The 21,880-nt window shown below is 47.5% G+C and overlaps 3 protein-coding genes and 1 pseudogene across 3 annotated transcripts; all 4 read left to right on the top strand.

Annotated features, from left to right (window-relative positions):
- Nucleotides 1-205: 205 nt before the first annotated feature.
- On the top strand, nt 206-4,135 carry LOC136511890 (peptidyl-tRNA hydrolase, mitochondrial-like; annotated as a pseudogene).
- Nucleotides 4,136-4,833: 698 nt separating this feature from the next.
- On the top strand, nt 4,834-7,786 carry LOC136511702 (threonine synthase, chloroplastic-like). The gene is made up of 2 exons (XM_066505737.1): nt 4,834-6,445; nt 7,449-7,786. The coding sequence occupies exons 1-2, from the start codon at nt 4,882-4,884 to the stop codon at nt 7,478-7,480; spliced, it is 1,596 nt and encodes a 531-aa protein (XP_066361834.1). The 5' UTR covers nt 4,834-4,881; the 3' UTR covers nt 7,481-7,786.
- A 4,365-nt stretch (nt 7,787-12,151) lies between these two features.
- LOC136511703 (probable glucuronosyltransferase Os01g0926700) lies at nt 12,152-15,600 on the top strand. The gene is made up of 4 exons (XM_066505738.1): nt 12,152-12,670; nt 13,603-13,991; nt 14,480-14,721; nt 14,828-15,600. Exons 1-4 carry the CDS (start codon nt 12,568-12,570, stop codon nt 15,339-15,341), a joined length of 1,248 nt encoding a protein of 415 aa, XP_066361835.1. The 5' UTR covers nt 12,152-12,567; the 3' UTR covers nt 15,342-15,600.
- A 1,197-nt stretch (nt 15,601-16,797) lies between these two features.
- On the top strand, nt 16,798-20,369 carry LOC136513350 (probable glucuronosyltransferase Os01g0926600). Its single transcript, XM_066507345.1, has 4 exons — nt 16,798-17,186; nt 18,689-19,077; nt 19,257-19,498; nt 19,597-20,369. Exons 1-4 carry the CDS (start codon nt 17,081-17,083, stop codon nt 20,108-20,110), a joined length of 1,251 nt encoding a protein of 416 aa, XP_066363442.1. The 5' UTR covers nt 16,798-17,080; the 3' UTR covers nt 20,111-20,369.
- Nucleotides 20,370-21,880: the final 1,511 nt, after the last annotated feature.

Below are 21,880 nucleotides of genomic sequence, written 5' to 3'. Positions count from 1 at the left end.
CATGGTTTGTAAAGTTTTCAAGCACATATATACATCAAAAAGATAAAACACAGGCCGAAATGTCGTTTTCAATCACCACAAACACGATTGGGGCCTGGGCCTCTACTAGGCCCATGGGCAATCGGTCCGCTACTCCGCCTGGGTTATCTTTCGGTCAACAGCTCGGACCCCTGGAACCGCGTGCTATAACAACCAAACGGCGGCGATGCGGCTTTTCTCCGGCGTCCTCGATTCTTCTTCCGCGCTTTGCCTCCGCGGCCCGCCTTCCTGGGCTCCGTGTCCGACCGCCTCGGATTCTCGCGCGTATTTTTCGGTCGAGCGAGCCCCTCGAGCATGCCGGCCCTCGCTTGTGAAGCCGCTGCCTCGTCTTCTGCGGCAGCCGCTGCCGACGCCTGCGCCGGCGCCCAGAAACCATGGCTCTTCGTTGGTCTGGGGAACCCCGGGCGGATGTACAAAGGCACTCGGCACAACGTAAGTTCGCGAGCTCTCTCCAATTGCCCGTCCATGACGCCTCGGGTAGGATAAATCTAAATCTAGCTAAGACGACGATAGCTGCGAGGGCGACTGCCTCGTCGGTGGCGACCACGGTGGCCCCGGTTACTAATTGGGGGCAAAAGGAAATTCGATCTAGACTAGTAGTTGTTTACTTCGATATGTGGATGGGCTGTCTGTCGATCATAGTGGATTCAACTGATGCAGGAGTGGGGAATAAGGATGCGTTTGGTTGAGAGATATTCTAGGGTGGGCATGCTTGGTTGATGACAACAACTGTTGCTGATTGTGGTGCTAAAATTTTATTTGCATCAACTCATCAAGTAATTCTACATGCACATGTTTCCATCACAATTACCTTGGCATTAAGAATTGAAAATTCTTCATGGGGTCTATCACTTTTTCCATGTAGTGTGGTTTTGTGCAATCCCTTTTAATTCTCTAACACAGATAATTTGTCTTTTTTTTTTCTTTCTGGCTGCTGGCAATGGAAATTATTCCCTTTTAGGCTTTTTTCTTGCTGCGGATAGCATGTGTCCTGCAGTGAATCCCCTTTTCTTGTCTGATTATTGGAGGAATTTGTTATTTTAGGAGTTAGCATATAGAGATCATAACCTTGTTGTAATGAAACTAGTTAAGCATGAACCAAATTTCGTGAAATGTAAATCTTAGTCCAAAGTTACAATTTTGCATTCGCAGAACTATGATTTCAACTAGAAGAACCAAGATAGCATGTTTATGATTAAGTTGGGAAGGGCTACCACTTATGAAGGTTGAATCTTATCCACCAGGCTATAACTTCAAATAAAGTTGTTCTTATATTTTTGTTGTTTCATACTATTTCATAGAAAGTTTTGGCATTTAGGCATCTTGAGCTTCGCTTAATTTGCAAATTGGTTGTCTTGAGCACATTGGAGCTTCCATTTAATTCTTTATAATCTGTGCGTATGTCTTCTAGTGATTTTAAGTATGCATTGGTTTACGGTTCAAACATAGACATAATGTAGCATTGTTTTGCGGAAAAACTGGATCTTTGATTATGTTATATAGGATGTAAACTATTGCTTTAGTAGAGCATGCTGTGAATTCAGTAGTAAATAATTGTAGATCCAGACTCATGTTTTAATCATTTTATGTTGCGACACAGGTTGGCTTTGAGATGATTGATGCTATTGCGGAAGCTGAGGGCATTTCAGTCAGCAGTAAACAATTTAAGGCGATTGTCGGAAAAGGTAATTAATTTTACTGATATATGGGTCTGTATCAGTGAGTGATAAAACTTCCACCTAGCTAAGCATTTTATGTTGCCCTCATGGTGATCAATTTAGTGTTGTAGTTTCTTTTGCGTGTTGAGAAATTTGCTGGTACTACAAGTACTTGGCACCCCTTGTCGTGTATATTTCAACTCTTACTCTCTAGCATAGTTGACCTCCCTTGTCCCCCTGTTTCTGGCTCTGTCCTTAAAAGGGCGTACCCAGTGCAGAGAGCTCCCACTCCGTGCGGGGTCTGGGGAAGGGTGTTAGTGGCAAGCCTTACCCTCGCCCATTGCAATGCGAGGAGACCGCGACTTGAACCCGGGACCTTCCGGTCACAAGCGGTAAGACTCTACCGCTTGCACCAGGTCCGCCCTTCTGATATTTTGTGTTCTAAGCATTTTATGTTGCCCTCATGGTGATCAATTTAGTGTTGTAGTTTCTTTTGCGTGTTGAGAAATTTGCTGGTACTACAAGTACTTGGCACCCCTTGTCGTGTATATTTCAACTCTTACTCTCTAGCATAGTTGACCTCCCTTGTCCCCCTGTTTCTAGCTCTGTCCTTGACTGGACAAAATGCTGTGATATCTGATATTTTGTTTTTCTCCTTCCTTTTCTTCTTGCTAGCTAGTTTAATCAGTTAATTATTTGTCATTTCTCTTGTCTGACTTGTGCAGAATCAAGTAAGACATCATCTCTCTTGAATTTTACCATTGGTCTTTCTAAGCTTTTTCTTACTTCATGTGAACTTTTCTGCTAAACAGTACAATTAAGTGCTGTTTTTTAAGCTTTTGAGCATTATCTAAGGTAGTGAGTTCTTCCAGCGATCAAACAGATGAATATGAGCCCATTTATCTGAATTTTCACTGTTCTTGATCATACACTTCCTGTTTGCACCTTCTGAGTTAATGCTTTGTAAGAAGTATCTACTAGCAAGTTCGTTTGGAATTTTCAATCATCCACAAACAAAGAAAACCTATTAATTCGCAATTTATATTTAGTTATATATCTAATGTAATTAAAATAGACATGTATGTTTTTGAAAATATAATGCTTCACTCTAATCTAGGCCTCATTGGTGATGTCCCTGTAATGCTTGCCAAGCCACAGACTTTTATGAATGCAAGTGGTGAGTCTGTAAGTGAAATTACTCTACTGCAGCTTGAAACCAGTTGTTCTTGCTAGTCCTTTTCTCCTTACTGCTATTTATGTAGGTGGGACAGCTGGTTTCATACTTCAAGATACCACTCATTCAATTAGTTGTGGTAAATGTTGTCCTTGAGCTGGTACTTTGTCATGTTATGAGAATCTTTTGTCACGTAAATTGTCTCCTGTTCTTTATAGATCTATGATGATCTTGATCTACCCTTTGCGAAATTGCGTCTGCTACCAAAGGGGGGACATGGTGGGCACAATGGGTATTCATTTCTTTTCTAGAACCCTTCTTCCCCTTGTACTCCATGGCTAAATTGAAAGGGACTTGAGTGAATGGTTCAATAAAAATAATATATAACACTTGCTTTATAAATTGAATTTTACTCACAACCCTTCCTCCACTATGAGGTGACTGTTACATTTCTTTTTCTTCAAATGGAACTTGGAACATAAATCCTTGTGGACCCTCTGTTTTCTTCAATAGTTTACAAACATGCTAATGTAGGTCTATCAAAACTATCATGGTTTGTTTCGCTTAACCATTTGTACAAATTGCAGGATGAGGAGTATTATTGACCATTTGAAACAAAGCCGCAATTTCACACGTCTAAGGATTGGTACGACAATTTTTTTTTTTATTCATCAGGGGTTAAGTCTGAAATATGATTCCCCCCCAAAAAAATGTTGTGCAGGCATTGGACGGCCACCTGAGGAGCTGGGTGCTATCAGTTTTGTTCTACAGTCATTCACTGAGCAAGAAAAGGAAGAGGTTTGCGCTAGACTGCACTATACCATTTGGATGCATGCAAATTTGCTTGATCACTATTCCTATGATGTTTTTCTTAAGTAGACCACAGACCATGGTATCATAAAATCTTAACCTGAAATACACTACACTGATCTATGCAAGCAGAATATCGTTAACTCTTCTCACCAATTTATGCAGCTTGAAGTCACGTTCCAAAGGGGCCTGCAAGCAGTAAGGATTATGGTACAGGAAGGATTCAACAAGAGTGCACAGTTTGTGAACACTCCACAACCACCAGAAATGTTGAATAGATGAAAACCAAACGACACATAGATTATTAGGTTCGCTTAGTTGTTGACACAAGGGCCATTGCCGCCAAGATATATGTACCCTAATTGAGCTGTAGAGGTTTTCATTTTATCACACAGCAAGTAATGTAAATTGGATTCACATATTGTTCTCAGATTATGGGGATTATTTGGATTTCTGTCTTTCTGTGTTTTTCTCCGTGATAACTCAATACATGTACTGCTCCAACGTTCATCGATCAACACCATCAAACCCCAAAATGTTCAACACTCTATTCAGAGAACTGTTCTGAAGCTATGATCTCATGTTTTAGTTCATGTTGATTATCCTGGTATATGTTTGTGCATCAAGATCAAGGTATGCATTGCCAGGTTTTTCCCTTGACAGTCTGCTAATTGCCACTGCCGACTGGACCGTTTGATCCAAAAATCTGTCTCCAACTCTGTCAGTTATGTTTATTACAAAAGGACTCTAGAATGTACTTATTTCAGGATGGAATACCTTATATTTTGATACAAATTTTAAAATTTTAAACCTTAGAGATCCTTTGTATTTCAGGATAGAGGGAATAGGAAGAACACGAAGAGTCCTAATCATAATCCACTTGCTACGTGGCCGACGATTACTAAGCTGACCTGTTCGGACTATATATACGTGGAAATACTTCATTGTGATTAGCAAGATTCATATATATACCATAGAAAGAAATAAAACTAGTTTAGTTTCCCTATAATTGTTGTTTTGTGTGCTTCTCCACCGTTCGCGGACACGTCCAGCTTTCCACCAACCCCACCACTCAAAAGTAGAAAAAAAAAAACACGATTCCACAGATCCACATTCCTTAAACCCTCCCATCCACGTCACTCATCACTCATCAGTCCCCTCCCCTAATCCCACTCCGCCGCCGCCAGCTTTTTCCCCACCATGGCGGCGACGACCCACGCCGCCTCCATGTCGTTCCTCCTATCCCACCCCCAGTCGCGCTCCGCCACCCCAAGCCACCACCTCCAGGTCCACCCGGCAGCCCGCCGCGTCCGCTGCTGCGCCACCGACGCCGCCGCCCCTGCGGTCACCACCAAGCACCGGCGCGCGGCGGATGAGAACATCCGCGAGGAGGCGGCGCGGCACCCGGCCCCAAAGCAGGGCCTCTCCGCGTGGTACGAGCCCTTCCCGCCGGCCCCGAACGGCGACCCCAACGAGCGCTACTCCCTGGACGAGATCGTCTACCGCTCCAGCTCGGGCGGGCTCCTCGACGTGCGCCACGACATGGAGGCGCTGGCCCGCTTCTCGGGCGCCTACTGGCGCGACCTCTTCGACTCCCGCGTCGGCCGCACCACCTGGCCCTACGGCTCCGGCGTCTGGTCCAAGAAGGAGTTCGTGCTCCCCGAGATCGAGCCCGACCACATCGTCTCCCTCTTCGAGGGCAACTCCAACCTCTTCTGGGCCGAGCGCCTCGGCTGCGACCACCTCGGCGGGATGAACGACCTCTGGGTCAAGCACTGCGGCATCTCCCACACGGGCTCCTTCAAGGACCTCGGCATGACCGTACTCGTCAGCCAGGTCAACCGCCTCCGCCGCGCGCCGCTCTCGCGCCCCATCGCCGGCGTCGGGTGCGCGTCCACGGGGGACACCTCCGCCGCGCTCTCCGCCTACTGCGCCGCCGCGGGGATCCCGGCCATTGTCTTCCTCCCTGCCAATCGCATCTCGCTGGAGCAGCTCATCCAGCCCATCGCCAACGGCGCCACCGTGCTCTCGCTCGACACCGACTTCGACGGATGCATGCGGCTCATCAGGGAGGTGACTGCCGAGCTGCCTATCTACCTTGCCAATTCGCTCAATTCCCTCCGGCTTGAGGGGCAGAAGACAGCGGCCATTGAGATACTGCAGCAGTTCGATTGGGAGGTGCCGGATTGGGTGATTGTGCCGGGAGGCAATCTGGGGAACATATATGCCTTCTACAAGGGATTCGAGATGTGCCGTGTTCTTGGGCTTGTTGATCGTGTGCCGCGGCTTGTCTGCGCTCAGGCGGCCAACGCAAACCCGCTCTACGGCTATTACAAGTCAGGCTGGACCGAGTTCCAACCGCAGGTGGCCAGGCCGACATTTGCATCAGCGATTCAGATCGGTGACCCGGTGTCTGTCGACCGAGCTGTGGTCGCGCTCAAGGCAACGAATGGCATTGTTGAGGAGGCCACAGAGGAAGAGCTCATGAACGCAATGTCACTCGCTGACCGCACCGGGATGTTTGCTTGCCCGCATACTGGGGTTGCGCTCGCCGCCCTGTTCAAGCTCAGGGACCAGCGCATCATCGGGTCAAACGACCGCACGGTGGTTGTCAGCACAGCTCATGGCCTGAAGTTCTCGCAGTCAAAGATCGACTACCATGACAGCCAGATCGAGGACATGGCTTGCAAGTACTCCAACCCACCTGTGAGCGTGAAGGCTGACTTTGGTGCCGTCATGGATGTGCTGAAGAAGAGGCTGAAGGGTAAGCTCTGAGCGCCTGTGTTTGGCTAACATTTCCAATTGGTTACTGTATGCCAATTGTGTTCTGCATCTGATTTCCAGTTGGTTACTGTATGCCAGTTGTGTTCTGCATCTTATTCGAATGCAGTGGATTCGGCAGTTGCTAGTTTTTAGGTGGTATCTTTTGGACTTCAAAATTTCTGTTTCGGGTAGGCTATCTGTTTGAGTTTAGCAGGGAGTGGCTATCTCTTGCAAGACTGGGAGTGGTTACCTCTTGCACTATGATGTGTTCCATGGAGAATAAGTGATTGTGTTGCTGTTGGAATGAATAATCATCACTCGCTCGTCTGTCCTTTGTGCATGAACTTGTCGAGTACTTTGGCTGTTAGCTGTGTGGATTGTTGTTTGATCATTTTTGTGTTGCAATGCTGGCTGAAAGCGACTGGTGATAATGGATGTCAACCTTGCTGGTTTTGCCTCGGTCTGGTTGTGGTTACCTCTTGTACACACGAATATCACAGCCTAGATGCCGTTTGTAAATAAGCGACAGGCCGACAATAGCACCACCACCAATAAGGTCAAGTATGAGCGTGGTCCAAAGTGGATAATCTGGAGTTCTCTTTTAGGCAAAGTAGATAATCTAGTATCCTCTTTTAGGCAAAATCGTAGATAATCTGGGTTTGGTAATTTTGTTTTTGTTTTCGCGGCAGATCGGTGCATGTTTTCAGTTTATAGCAACCTAATGAGGCTAGTCATAGCGGATAGTAACATACTCAATGATAAATTCCGTGGATTTTTTTTTTTTTTTTTTTTTTTTTTGCTTACGTGACATGGAATTAATGAGGATATATATGTAAAAGTTGTATCATCTTGAAGATACAGCTTGTTCATAACAGACAAGGTTAGAAAAATCTTGCACGAACCTTAGGCTTATTGTCATAGAAATTATATACTATATAATTAATTGTTGGAAAACAGTGTTTAAAAGCTAGAATTGCAATCTGATTGCCTCAACTTTTGTACAGCGATTTTCGGGTTTCCGCACACCACTTCTTGACCTGGACGCGCGCGAGATAAATTCCGTGGAGGTGAGGTGACGGCGGAGGTCAGAAAGTTGAGCGCCGAGCTCGACGGCAGCAATGTCGCTCATGGCGCTGATCAGGATTAAGGAGGGCAGGCCGCAGACGGGCATGTCCGACGGCATGACGAAAGAATAACACCGTAATAAACACATTGGGCTGGGAGGATTCAGGCCAAAACACGCGGCCTGCGTAGCCTCAGAGCTGCTGATGGATCGGTTGTCCCCGCGCGCATAGAGAGGCCCATCTGAATCTGCAAGTAGCCCGTAGCCCGTCGCAGCCGGGAATCACTCCGTGATGTCTGTCCGTCTGTGGTGTGCCTAGCAGAAATCCCCATGGTCTGACAGCAGAGAACCCGATCCACTAAAATCCAAACTTTGGCACTATAAAAAAGAAGATTCTCCATCACATTAAACTTGCGATACATATATGGAGTACTAAATGTTGATGAAATCAAAAATTAATTGCACAGTTTAGTTGTACTTTGCGAGACGAACGTTTTGAGCCTAATTAGTCAACGATTGGACAATTATTATCAAATACAAACGAAATACTACAGTGATCTACATTGATTTGGGCGACGCCAACTTCGGCGACCTAAACGCGGCCAAGGAAGGATTTGGGCGCCGAAGCTTAAAAAAAAAGCTTCATCTGCATTCGACACAGTTGACTCTGATAAGGTAAGGCCGTGTTTAGTTTTAGTAGGTTGGAACTTTGGGCTACTATAGCACTTCGTTTTTATTTGACAATTAGTGTTCAAACATGGACTAATTAGGCTCAAAACGTTTGTCTCGTAATTTTCCACCAAACTGTGCAGTTAGTTTTTTTTCGTCTACATTTAATGCTCCATGCACGGGCCGCAAACATTCGATGTGATGGCTACTGTAGCACTTTTTGGGATTTTGGGTTGAAACTAAACATGGGCTAAGTAGCTATCCTGCACCCTGGTCAATGCATCCATGGCTCCATGTCCTTGTAGCCTGGCAGAGGCATCCCAATTCCCAAAGCTTGAATGGTTGTCGTCATCTCCAACTGACACGGTTGACTCTGATGAGGTCAGTTAGTTAGTTATCCCTGCACCCTGGTTCATGCATCCAGCTTGCTTAACATTGTTCCGGCACCGCCCACGTCTGCCTGCCTAAAATACGTGCGCGCCATTGCAGTGCCACGGCGTGCCTGCCCTATACCTCACCGACCGACCGACCGACGCTAGCTATGCAGTGCAGATTGCTCAGCATGTCGCTGTTTCATGCCTGCCTGCCACCACGACCAAACTCGTAGACCCAAAGTCAAACCGGACCGAAGCATGTGGTGGTTCCAATTTTCAAAAGCGCGTTTTATTCGGCAGCAGTTAACAACATCGACCGTCGCCGAGTTTGGGGTGTGTTCACATGTCACCGACTTTGCATTGCGTTTGGGATGTTTTTTTTTTCCGCCACGCCTAGCGCCCGGATGTTCGGCGTCAAGATGCGTCCGGACGCACTTAGAACAGCGCCCGCATGCTATTGGGACGCGGCTCACAATCGGCAGTCTGCGTGCTATCAGCAGTTCGACACAGACCGTCATAAAACAACGCCCGCACGTTCCCATCCGCAGCCTATCTCCTCCGTGCCCCCATCCGCCGCTACGCTGTCATCTCAGGCGCACTTCCTCCTCAAGCCCATGCTGTGCCCCCTTCGCAGGGTCCTGCCGCGCCGTGTAGTACCACGCCCCCCTCCACAAGCCCCTGCTGCGCCATGCAGCGCCGCGTCCCATCCTCCACCGCGCTACCTTCTTTGAGTCCCTGGACGGCTGCTCCTTCGTCGAGGTCTACACCAAGCCCGTGGCGCCCCTGTCCGTCAGCCACCGGCGCCATTGCAGCATGTGTAAAACTCGATTTATTTCGTAACATCCAGATGAAACACTTGCAACATACGACTGAAAGATTTAAAACATTTATAACATACGTCTCAAACACCTAATACATACGTTTGAAACATGCATGTATAGCCATAAAAACAAATGCAACATCCAGATCTAGTTTCGTAACATCCAGATGAAACACTTATAACATACGTCTCAAACACATGAAACACTTGAAACATATGCTTGCAACATACGTATATAGCCATTGCAACATATGCAACATCAAGATCTACGTTTGTAATGTCTAGATGAAACTCTTGAAACATACGTCTGAAACACTTGAAACATACGCTTACAACATACACTTTCAGCGCAACATGTACTTGTTGCTTGGACGGATGGAGGCTTGTCGGCACACAGAGCTCGTTGCCGACGTGGAGCTTGATGCCGTGGAGTGGCGTGGAGGTCGCCGGCACAGAGGCATAGAGCTCGCCGACAACACGAAAGCGGCTGGGCGGGCGCGACGGAGAATAGAAGCATGATGGAGAGGGAGGGAGGCAGGCGGTGGCGCTCAGGTGCAGTGGAGGATGGTGGCCGGTGGGCAGCCGAGCGCGGTCGCCGTGGAGCACTCCATGGCGATGAAGTGTGGTAGAACCGCCCAAATCATATGGCTCACATGTGCCCGTCATTGTCTCACAGACTTCTGACCGTTGTACACGTAAGCCACACAATCTCGGCAGTCTGTCGAGTGTCCTCGGGAAACCCGAATCATCCACTAATGCATTGTATAGCTAACAACATAACATTGATTTTAGTTATTGCAAGGCATAGTTAGCTACCAAGGATGATTACATGCATGATGATGACATGACCAAGTTTTACTGATGCTTAACACCAGGGGTGTTACATGACCTTAGCGATAGAGTTGGTTTCGTTTGTAAAGAACGGGTGAAGCAGAGGGAAAGGCAAAAGCACTGTGGAGCATTCCTATTGGGCCATTTGGGTCGACGTCATGGCTCACCACCACAAGCGTACGGGCAGACGGACGTTGTCACTAGAGCATTGGCGTTTAAAAAAAATAGAATGAACCATAGAAGGAACGATTTTGGGAGCAGCGAAAGAGCAGGGCATTGTCGCTGCAATCTGACGACACGAACACGATTTTGGAAATTGGAATGCTGATGAAACTCTCTCCCAACAGCTCCCAACGGGTAAAGTTTAACACATCCAATCGCTATGCCATCCTCCAATGCTTTTCACCTTTTTCCTGTTTCCAGTATATTTTTATATAAATAAACAAATAAAAGAGGAAATCATTGGATCGACCACATTCTTCGGCTGCAATTATTATAATATAAGCAAGAGAAAAAAAACACTCCTTGCGACTCATGAGTCATGAGCATGACCCATCATGCATGCATGACCCGCGTGCATAGGAACGATCTATTAGCCGACTTATCAACTAGAATTTATAGCATTTTTCTGACTGATTTATCAACCGACTTTAACATCAGTAGAACCGACGTGCATACAGCAACCACAGCTTTATTTAAAAGCAGTCCGTAGAATTAAAATAGTGATAAGTTCGTAGAGTAGTATGTACATAAGGGCGTCTCCAACAAAGGGGCTTCAAATAGCCAGCAAAAATTGTATTCTATTCTCAACAGAGGAGAGAGAACGTTAAAAATGGACTCGCTAGCGACGTCTCAAGCAGCTAGCTCGCACGGTGTTCAAGAAATTTACTCTCTCTGACGTCCTGGTGTCCTTTCTTGGTGCCATGCATGTATTGTTTTCTTCTATTTTTTATTTTCAAGTCGCTAGCGATTTGTATCCTGCTGTTGGGGACGCCCTAATCAAGCATATGTTTTTTAAAAGAAATATGATGCTCCTTTTATCTCTAATTATTTGTCGTTATGGTTTACGAGCTGATCAAACTTTTTTAACTTTAACTAGATTTATAGAAAAATATTATCAACATTTATATCTATAAATAAATTTATTATAAAAATAGATTCAATAATCTATCTAAATATTAATTTTTTATATATTTTACCAAAATTAGATTTTATTTAACTTCTCAAAAAATGAGAATGACAATTAAAAAGGGTCGGAGGGAGTAGGATGTTAAAAACAATGATAGAAAGATGCAATATATGAATAGAAATAGCTCTCCTATATACTCCATCTGCCCCAAAATAAGTCTCAATCTCGTATTTCGATGAGTCAACCAATTTCAATTTTGATTAAGTTTTAAGAAAGTAGTATCAACATTTATATCTCAAATAGGTTTATTATATGACACGATCAATCTATGATGCTTATCTGATATTACAAATATTAATATTTTTGGCATACATTTGGTCCAAGTTGAGATTGTTTGGCTCCTCAAAATGTGAGATAAAGACTTATTTTGGGGCAGAGTGAGCAGTAAAAAATTATCAAACAATGGTTGAAAAAGAGACTTGATCTTCTACTGAGGTAGGGCAAGTGAGAGGTCCTGCATCAAAGTTTGGTGAAAGGAAGGGCAAAGAAACCTGACATCTGATGCGAGATCACCAAACATCCGTCCATGAATGGAGCACAAATTACACTAGTTTACTTTCATTTGATAATGATACATTATCAGTCTATTTACTATAACACCTACTGTAGCAGCTACAGCTCAAGCTCATCATTGCTGTGTGGGAAAAAAAAAGATTAGGAAAAGCAGCAGGAAAACGGGGAGAATCAGACGGAGACAGCGCGCGTTCCCTTTTTCTTCCTGAAGATGTGCGTGTGTGTGTTGGAATGTTTCAAAGAGGAAGGGAAAGCCTAGGAAAGCCACCGCTCACCTTCTCTGGAGCCTCCCTCACCAAACACGGCTAGCAGCTTGGTAGGAGGGGAAAAAGGCCTCCCTTTGGCTTGCCTGTGAGTAGGATCTCTTCTTCCTCCCCCACCTCCTGCCCTCTTCCGCCGACAGCGAGAGAGTACGCGACGCAAAGCAAGCAGCGGCGCAGGCGCGCAGCGGCTACACCACCGCCTCCAGCTCGCAACACATCCCTGCCATCCTTTTTGACTCCGGGATCCCTCTGACCACCCTCCTTGCCTGCCGAGGATCCCATCCCACTAGCTTCCTACTACTTCCCCACGTCCTCTCGATCTGTCTCCCCGTTCCCCTGACCAGCCGAGCGTCAAGTGGCAGAGAGGGAAGGCGGCGGCGCGGCCGCGCGGGTGAGGATCAATGGGGACGGGGAGCGCGCGGGCGCTGGCCCTGGCGCTCGCCTTGCTTCTCGCCTGCTCCGACATCGCCGTCGTCACGGCGCAGGAGACCGAGCGGATCGAAGGTACGCGGCGGCGGCGCGACCCTCTCTGGCACTCTCTGCTTCTGTTCGCGTCCATCTTGCTTCTGATCTAGATGAGTACGTTTTGTACGAGTAGAGCTGCTCATTTTCTCTAGGGTCCTTTTGGCCTGTAGTAGATGGGCAAAGCAAGAATCTTGGCATCGATTAGTATGTCGGTTTGATCTGTTAGGCCTCTGAATCCTGAATTCATACGCTATTGGGTTACAGATAAGCAGAATGCAGGTCGATCCTTTGGTGTTCTGTTCATAGTTATTTGATCTGGTTCTGACTTAATTCAGTTAAAAACCACGTTTTTTCGAACATCCTGCAGCTCACATACATGCTTTAGATTTTTGTGGTTGACCAACTGATGCACTCTGTAGTGTCAAATAACCCATCAAGCTTGACAAATAGGATCATACTCATGGAGCATTCAATGATACATGATGATAATCATGATTCGTTCAGTTTAACATAGGTGCACAATTCGTTTTAGGCCTGGTTTAAATCCAGCGTGTAAAGTTTTGGGGTGTTGTCACATGGGGTGTTCGGATACTAATAAAAAAACAAATTACAGAATCCGTCAGTAATCCGCAAGACGAATTTATTAAGCCTAAGTAATCCATCATTAGCCCATGTGTTACTGTAGCACCACATTGTCAAATCATGGACTACTTAGGCTTAAAAGATTTGTCTCGCAAATTAGTCACAAACTGTGCAATTAGTTATTTTTTTTTAGTCTATATTTAATACTCCATGCATGTGTCCAAACATTTGATGGGACGGGGAGTAAACTTTAGGGGAAGGAACTAAACAAGGCCTTAGACATGTAGGTTGCCTAGCTAGCATACCGTTGCTTCAGTAGATTTCTTAGCTAGGTATATTCTTTTCCCCACTTTTATGCTAGCCCTAATGCTGTGGCCAATAAAATGCAGGAAGTGCTGGTGATGTGTTAGAAGATAACCCTGTTGGGAGGCTCAAGGTGTATGTCTATGATCTCCCCAGCAAATACAACAAGAAGCTGCTGAAGAAGGATCCTAGGTGCCTGAACCACATGTTTGCCGCTGAGATCTTCATGCACCGGTTCCTGTTGTCAAGTGCTGTCCGAACTTTTAATCCTGAGGAAGCAGATTGGTTCTACACACCCGTATACACAACATGCGATCTGACCCCTAAGGGTCTTCCCTTGCCTTTCAAGTCTCCTCGAATGATGCGTAGTGCAATCCAGCTGATTGCTACGAATTGGCCTTACTGGAATAGATCAGAGGGCGCTGATCATTTCTTTGTCACACCCCATGACTTTGGTGCTTGCTTTCATTATCAGGTACAACACTAGTAGATTAATTGAGTAGCGGTTGCATACTTGCATGCATTTATTTATCCTTGTACTAATGAAGATTAGATGTTCAACAATGATAGTTTAGTAGTGCATAGTGCCGAAACAACTGGGACATATCTAATTTTTACAGTAAACATGGGGGCGATATGGGGTATCAAGATGCTTGTATCAATATGAATGAAGAATGAACTACTCTAACTAATTGGTTCAGGCTCCATACGTTCTTTTCCCCTTTTAGAAGAAACATGCCTGATGGTTCAGGCTCCATACGTTCTTTTCCCCTTTTAGAAGAAACATGCCCGAGATTTTAGTTTACTTAGATACCATTCTGATATCCATATTGATCGTTCACTGACCACCTAGTAGAAATAATCACTTACTAGACTTCCAGTCTTCCATTTGACTACTGTTACTGTCTATTTCAAATTTTCAATATCTTGATGTTTCTGTAATAATCATTTCCACTGTTTCAGGAAGAGAAAGCAATTGGACGGGGAATCCTTCCCTTGCTTCAACGTGCTACGCTGGTTCAGACCTTTGGACAGAAGAACCATGTCTGCCTGAAGGATGGGTCCATCACCATCCCGCCATATGCGCCTCCTCAGAAAATGCAGACCCACCTTATCCCTGCAGACACCCCTCGATCCATCTTTGTGTACTTCCGAGGTCTGTTCTATGACACTGGCAATGATCCTGAGGGCGGTTACTATGCAAGGTAATTCATCTGTCTGTCTACAAGCAGTAGACTTGACACCTCACTCGTTTTTCATCCTGCCATTGCATCCTGGGTCTAGTCTCTGATGACATTGCCTGTTCTACAGAGGTGCTCGTGCGTCAGTCTGGGAGAACTTCAAGAACAATCCGCTATTTGACATCTCGACCGATCACCCACCAACATACTATGAAGACATGCAGCGCTCAGTGTTCTGCCTGTGCCCATTGGGCTGGGCACCATGGAGTCCCAGGCTAGTGGAAGCCGTGGTCTTTGGCTGCATCCCTGTGATCATCGCAGATGACATCGTCCTTCCCTTTGCGGACGCCATCCCATGGGAGGATATCGGTGTTTTCGTTGCCGAGGAGGATGTCCCACAGCTGGACAGCATCCTGACATCCATTCCCACAGATGTCATACTGAGGAAGCAACGGCTCCTTGCAAACCCATCGATGAAGCAGGCCATGCTGTTCCCCCAGCCTGCTCAGCCAGGAGATGCATTCCACCAGATACTAAATGGTCTCGCGCGCAAGCTCCCCCATGGTAGCAATGTCTTCCTGAAGCCTGGTGAGAAGGTCCTGAACTGGACCACTGGACCACCTGGCGACCTGAAGCCTTGGTAGCATCTTGTGGAACTGAGATGGATGTGACTTCTTCGGAAAGGAAGTATCGAGAACATGATTATATATACCTGTGCCTTTGAATTACAATGGGTGCACATAGTGCTGACCACAAGCCAAATGTACATTTTTTTTTCTTCTATAACTGTTATATATGTCTTCATTTCTTTTTTCCCCTTTCTCATTCACTAGATGATATAAGAGTGCCAAGCCCTGTCGACCATTTGTATATGATAAATGAAATTTACAAGATTGTACTACTCATGCTGATTGTTGATCTCATTTCATTATCCTACTGCACTGCAGTTGCCATACTTTCCATTGTGTTGTGGTGCTCGACCTGGCTGATTTTGATTCCTTTTGATTCTGCGTGTCTGAATAATTGGGTGACAAAGGTGAAACTGCTATCTGAAGCAAGATCCTCATAGGGAAGGCTGTCCGATCTGCTGATCAGGCAGCACGTCAATTCGGTCTTTTAACTGAATGTTGCTGAGTTCTCAAGGAATGTTGGGGCAAATTGCGATCGCCCATGTGATGTGAGTGCAGTAACCTAGAGAACGATTGCTGGTTGGTGGTGCAAAGATGGTGGTGGTAGATAGGTTAGGAAATGAGGTCAACATCAGGACCTGCACTTAGTTGGGATGTCACCGCCGAACTGAAATGGTAACTGATGGCAGCTCAGAAATATATCTAAGAAACAAGGTTGCCTGTTGGGTACTTGTGTCTGGTGTTATGTTCCTAAATGGCCACAAACAATGGAAATGGTAGGAGTTTGTATTCTCTTTTTTTTTAAAAAAAAACTTCAGTAAGGCTTGGGGCCAGTTTGGATGCCAAAATTTTTGGCAAAACGTTACTGTAGCGTTTTCGTTGTTATTTGACAATTAGTGTCCAATCATAGTCTAATTAGGCTTAAAAGATTCGTCTCGTGGATTTTGTCTAAACTGTATAATTAGTTTTATTTTTTATTTATATTTAATGCTTTATGCATGCGTCAAAGATTTGATGTGACAAAGAATCTTAAAAAATTTGGTGTTTTGAAGAGGAACAGGCCCTTGGTGACTGGTTCGTGAGGTCAACGAAAGGAGTGGGAAGGTAGAAAAAACATTATGGGGTGCCATGATCTACCTAACTGGCTGGAGAAGACGACGAAAACGACCACCTAACACTGGCAGATCAGACGATCCAAGTCAAATCTAGTAGGTAACGAGGAGAAAATAAAAAAAGATTTTTTTAAAAGAATTAAAAAAGATGGCATGAAGTGTGACCTAAGCAAAGCGAACAACGTTGCAAAAAAGGAGGAGGCAGTACTAGCAATAGCCAAGTACTACCACTTTCCTGGAATTTTATTTATTTATTTTTCAAGGACAAAACCACTGCTGGTAGTGCTGGTAGGAGGAGTCCATGGGAATGCAAAAAAGTCATCTTGCAGACAAACACAGGGAACCTGGCACCTGGCAGGCACCCACCACCTCCGCCGACAGCGAGCACGGCCACCACCAACACCATCACCCCTGCCATACTCGCTTTGACAACGCGTCCGGGCGCCTAATTTCCTTTCGCTTGAACTTATCAACCCGCCAGTATTTTTTCTCCTTCAGCCGGCTGATAATACCAGCCAAACAGTATCCTAGGCTATTCTCTCCGCCTGCCAAGAACCCCGCCAATTGCCTACCACCTCTGCTAGACTCCGCGTTACCCCTGAGCAGCTGCCGAGAGTGGAGGGAAGGCAGGCGCTCAGACTAATGGGGACGGGGAGCGCGACGGCGCAGGCCCTGGCGCTGGTGGCGTTGCTCCTCGCCTGCTCCGACGTCGTCGTCGTCGCGGCGCAGGAGACCGAGCGGATCCAAGGTACGCGCCCTCGGCATCTCCCTCGCCCTTGCTTCGTCGTCCTCTGCTTTGCTTCTCTTGCGAGTTGCGACTGCCATGATCCGATTAGTGAATTATGCGTTGCCTGCGCCCGTCGGGTGTTGATCTGGGGAATCCGTCCGTGCTCGTCGCCGCGTTTCTGCTGGCCGGAGTGGATCTGATGTTGAGGCCTTGGGAAGACGAGCGAGCGCGTAGTTGGCGAGATAGATCAGGTCTTACTGCCAGAGATGATTCCACACTTCCTTTGTGGATCCATGAACGGACTACCAACTAGGTGCTCCCATTCATTCTAGCGCTCACCGCGCACAATGAATTATTTCATCCTGGAAAGGAATAAAATTCAAATCTTGAGATCAAACCTGCCATTACTTTTTTTATGCAGTCTGCAATGGATCATGATCCTACCTTGTATATGCTCCAAAATGACAAATTCGATTACCTCAAATTTGTCATTTTTTTATGGATTCAAATACGAGTTTGCACCCACAACATTTGCGTTAAACGTATAAAGTACATCTGTGGATGCATGCCATGGTTTGAAAAATTTTGAGCCATTGAATTACATTTTTTTGAATTCATTTCCACGGTTCCACCTAAGATATGGTTTCTGGTACATATGTTGCCCACTAACTACACTTATTACTTATCGACTTCATAGAACTGCGAAGGATCCTTCAAACTCTTTATTGATGTCATATTTAGCTACACTCTGAGACTACTAAAACAGTTCTGCTCGTCAAGTTTTTTTTAGAAAGAAGGTTCCCCTGCTTTTGTATTTCAAAAAGCAAACAGCAGTTCAAGTTCAGTGTTTTCAGGCGCGCCCGCTTCACAGAAAGCCTTAAGGCACATTAACAGAAACTTCGCTCAAACTCTCAGCATTACATTCAACGATACTCTCATTTCACCGCTCCAAAACCACTGCCCGTCAAGCTATAATCACCCACTACTAGTTTTCATAACTTGCTTGTGTTCCTACTTGCTATATAGTTTCAATTATGCTTTGCCTGAAGAAAAAAAAAAACAAAGTACTTTTGCAAAATTGTTAAACTCCATTGTATTAGGACCATGGTTTTTTTTCTCAAATAGGCAAGAGATCTGTGTATCATTGCATTAAGAAGAAGAACATGAGTTTACAACAGCACCAAAACACACAAACATGATCAAGATAGACCAGCCAATCTATGAGCCAGGACCTCCAAATGAATAAAACCTCTATCACCATCTAGACACCAGAGATGGACTTCCTTGGCGATTTTTCTAAGAACTAGCTGTATACTAGTGTTGGCTCCATTGAACACCGTGTTATTTCGATGTTTCCACAGAGACCAAGCGACCAAAATAATCAGAGAGTTAAGGCCTCGCTTGAGAGCTCTGGGGATCAAGTCATTTACCCTCAACCACCACTCATTGAACATCATTGTATTGATCATGGTATTAAGGTGCATAATCCTCATGCTTTCAATGCGGATGTGATTAAATTTCAGGAAGTGCTGGTGATGTGCTTGAAGATGATCCTGTTGGAAGGCTCAAGGTATATGTCTATGAGTTGCCTCCCAAGTACAACAAGAATATACTGGCAAAAGATTCGCGATGCCTCAGCCACATGTTTGCTACAGAGATATTCATGCATCGCTTCCTGTTGACAAGCGCGGTCCGGACTCTAAATCCGGACGAAGCTGATTGGTTCTATACTCCAGTATACACAACGTGCGACCTTACACCATGGGGTCATCCCTTGACTACGAAGTCTCCACGAATGATGAGAAGCGCGATTCAGTATATTTCCAAGCGTTGGCCCTACTGGAACAGGACGGAGGGAGCAGACCATTTCTTTGTCACACCACATGACTTTGGAGCATGCTTCTATTTCCAGGTGAGTCACAGAGCCATAAACCATGAATGAATCCTACTATATATGAGTACCAATGCAACTAGGAATGCAAAGTGATAAAATCGAATTCCAGCCTAGCCGTTTCCCCATATATACACAGCATCTGTTCTAGCACCATCCACCTACCGTGCACTCAAAATTCCTACTGTCCTACTGTTCAGGAAGAGACGGCCATCCAGCGAGGCGTCCTTCCGGTGCTGCGCCGTGCTACGCTGGTCCAGACTTTTGGGCAGAAGCATCATGCCTGCCTCAAGGAAGGCTCCATCACCATCCCGCCGTATGCTCCTCCTCATAAGATGAGAACTCACATTGTTCCGCCAGAGACCCCTCGGTCGATCTTTGTCTACTTCCGTGGTCTGTTCTATGACACTGCAAATGATCCTGAGGGTGGTTACTATGCAAGGTACGCACCTAAACTGTGTACCTGACAAGGAGTCTTATTAGTGAATCATCATTGATTCGAAAGTCTGACGCACCTCCTACCGTGTGTATGCAATGCAGGGGCGCCCGTGCGTCAGTATGGGAGAACTTCAAGAACAACGCTCTGTTCGACATCTCGACAGAGCACCCACCAACCTACTACGAGGACATGCAGCGCGCCATCTTCTGCCTGTGCCCACTGGGGTGGGCGCCATGGAGCCCCCGTCTGGTGGAGGCCGTGGTGTTCGGCTGCATCCCCGTGATCATCGCCGACGACATCGTGCTCCCGTTCGCGGACGCGATCCCGTGGGAGGAGATCGGCGTGTTCGTGGCAGAGGACGACATCCTGAAGCTGGACACCATCCTGACGTCCATACCCATGGAGGAGATCCTCCGCAAGCAGAGGCTGCTGGCGAACCCGTCGATGAAGCAGGCGATGCTGTTCCCGCAGCCCGCGGAGCCGAGGGACGCGTTCCACCAGGTGCTCAACGGGCTGGCGCGGAAGCTGCCCCACGGCAAGGGCGTGTTCCTCAAGCCCGGGCAGAAGGTGCTCAACTGGACCGAGGGGACCCGGGATGACCTCAAGCCGTGGTAGGTGTATTGTATAGTATAGTGGCGACTGGTGAGGCACCGTCACCATTCGCCGTGGCTGGTGCTCTTTTGTAAACGACAACAACCAGATGAGAGGCTGATCGATGATGGTGATGCTGATGAGTGAACCACACAACCATTGATGATTAAAACTGTAAAGCTCTTCTCTTGCTTCAACCTTTCTTCGTTGAGGCTTTTACACATATGCCATTAAAAAAATTTGTAATTACACACAAGCCATTAAAAAAATTGACCGCACACGAGTGCCATCGTCGTGAACTTCTTTGCTCTTCAAGCCATTCCGTCGGTTTTTCGTTCGTTTTTCACCGTTACATGTGGGCCCGGTCAATATAAAGGTCCAAAATACCCCTCTCATCCCTATCAGTATAAAGCCTCGCGCTTCCTTCGCTGTCATCACCCGGCCGGGCCCCACATCCATATTTACCGACCACGTCGCCCCCCGCCGCACGCCTTCCCACCCCTGCGCCTGCCTGCCTGCTCCCCAACGCCGGGGCCCCCACGACGACCCGCCCCCACGCGGTGACAGCAAGCCGGGACATGGCGCGCGGCGGCCTCGCCCACCTGCTCGCCACGCTTCTCCTCTTCGTCCTGCTCTCCACGCTCCTCCTCTTCGTCCTGCTCGCCACGTCTCTCGCCGTCGGAGCTTCCGAGGCAGAGGCGGACCTCACGCCGGCGGCGCCAGCGTAGGGCGTGTCCGAGGCGGCGGTGGCGGAGCCGGACGCGGACACGCAGCAGCACCTCCTGCCGCGGCTGCTCGTCATCAAGCTCCCGTCAGCGCGGGCCGCGGAGGAGCCCGACCCCGATGCCGACGTCGACGACATGCCGACGGACGTGCGCTGCGCCAGCTGGCGGCTGGCGGCGGAGGCCAACAACCTCGCGCCGTGGAAGGCGTTGCCACCGGAGTGCGCGCAGCACGTGCGGGACTACATCACCAGCGCCGCCTACCGCTCCGACCTCGAGCTCGTGGCGCGGGAGTCTGCCGCCTACGCGCGCGCGACCTCCATCAGCAGCACCGCCTACGCGCGCGCGGCCACCATCAGCAGCACCGCCATCTCCTTCTTCTTGGCCGCGGCGGCGCGGGAGGCGCGCCTGTACCTCGCCCAGGCGCGGAACGCGCGGCGGCACAGCGCTGCGGGCACGAGCGCTGACGGAGGGGATGGCGGCCGCGAGCTCGAGCGCGAGCTCCGCCGAGCGGGGCTCTGCCGGCCGCGAGCTCAAGCGCGAGGGGAAGCCGGGTGTGGACGAGGACGCCGCTGCTAGAGGGGATGGCGGCCGCGAGCACGAGCGCGAGGCCGGACGTGGACGCCGCCGCCGCTGACGGAGGGGATGGCGGCCGCGAGCGCGGGCGTGAGCTCCGCCGAGCGGGGCTCTGCCGGCTGCAAGCGTGAGCTCCGCTGGACGCGGACGCGAGCGCGAGCGCGAGCGTGAGCTCCGCCGACCTCGGACGCGAGCGCGAGCGATGTGGACTAAAGAAGCAAGAGGATAAGACGAGAGAAGGGTATTTTGGACGTTTATACTGATCGGGCCCACATGTAATGGTAAAAAACGAACAGAACACCGACGGAATGACTTGGAGAGCAAAGAAGTTCAAAACGATGACACTCGTATACGGTCAATTTTTTGAATGGCTTATGTATAATTACAAACTTTTTTAATGGCATACAGAAAAAAGACTCCATTTTGAGGCAATGTGCCTGTCTGTCTTGCCAGTATATATATACTAGTATAAGTACATGGCAATTCAGGGTGGCCT

This window comes from Miscanthus floridulus, chromosome 16, assembly GCF_019320115.1.
Source record: "Miscanthus floridulus cultivar M001 chromosome 16, ASM1932011v1, whole genome shotgun sequence".
In the NCBI taxonomy this organism is placed as follows: Eukaryota; Viridiplantae; Streptophyta; class Magnoliopsida; order Poales; family Poaceae; genus Miscanthus; species Miscanthus floridulus.
This window is presented reverse-complemented; position numbering and strand designations above follow the sequence as displayed.

Excerpts from the sequence above, each read along its gene's own strand:
- LOC136511702 (XM_066505737.1), top strand. The coding sequence starts at position 4,882 with ATGGCGGCGACGACCCACGCCGCCTCCATGTCGTTCCTCCTATCCCAC. Across the intron at positions 6,446-7,448 it reads GCTGAAGAAGAGGCTGAAGG|CGATTTTCGGGTTTCCGCAC; the intron begins GTAAGCTCTGAG and ends ACTTTTGTACAG.
- LOC136511703 (XM_066505738.1), top strand. The coding sequence starts at position 12,568 with ATGGGGACGGGGAGCGCGCGGGCGCTGGCCCTGGCGCTCGCCTTGCTT. Across the intron at positions 12,671-13,602 it reads GGAGACCGAGCGGATCGAAG|GAAGTGCTGGTGATGTGTTA; the intron begins GTACGCGGCGGC and ends AATAAAATGCAG. Across the intron at positions 13,992-14,479 it reads GTGCTTGCTTTCATTATCAG|GAAGAGAAAGCAATTGGACG; the intron begins GTACAACACTAG and ends CCACTGTTTCAG.
- LOC136513350 (XM_066507345.1), top strand. The coding sequence starts at position 17,081 with ATGGGGACGGGGAGCGCGACGGCGCAGGCCCTGGCGCTGGTGGCGTTG. Across the intron at positions 19,078-19,256 it reads GAGCATGCTTCTATTTCCAG|GAAGAGACGGCCATCCAGCG; the intron begins GTGAGTCACAGA and ends CCTACTGTTCAG. Across the intron at positions 19,499-19,596 it reads GAGGGTGGTTACTATGCAAG|GGGCGCCCGTGCGTCAGTAT; the intron begins GTACGCACCTAA and ends TATGCAATGCAG.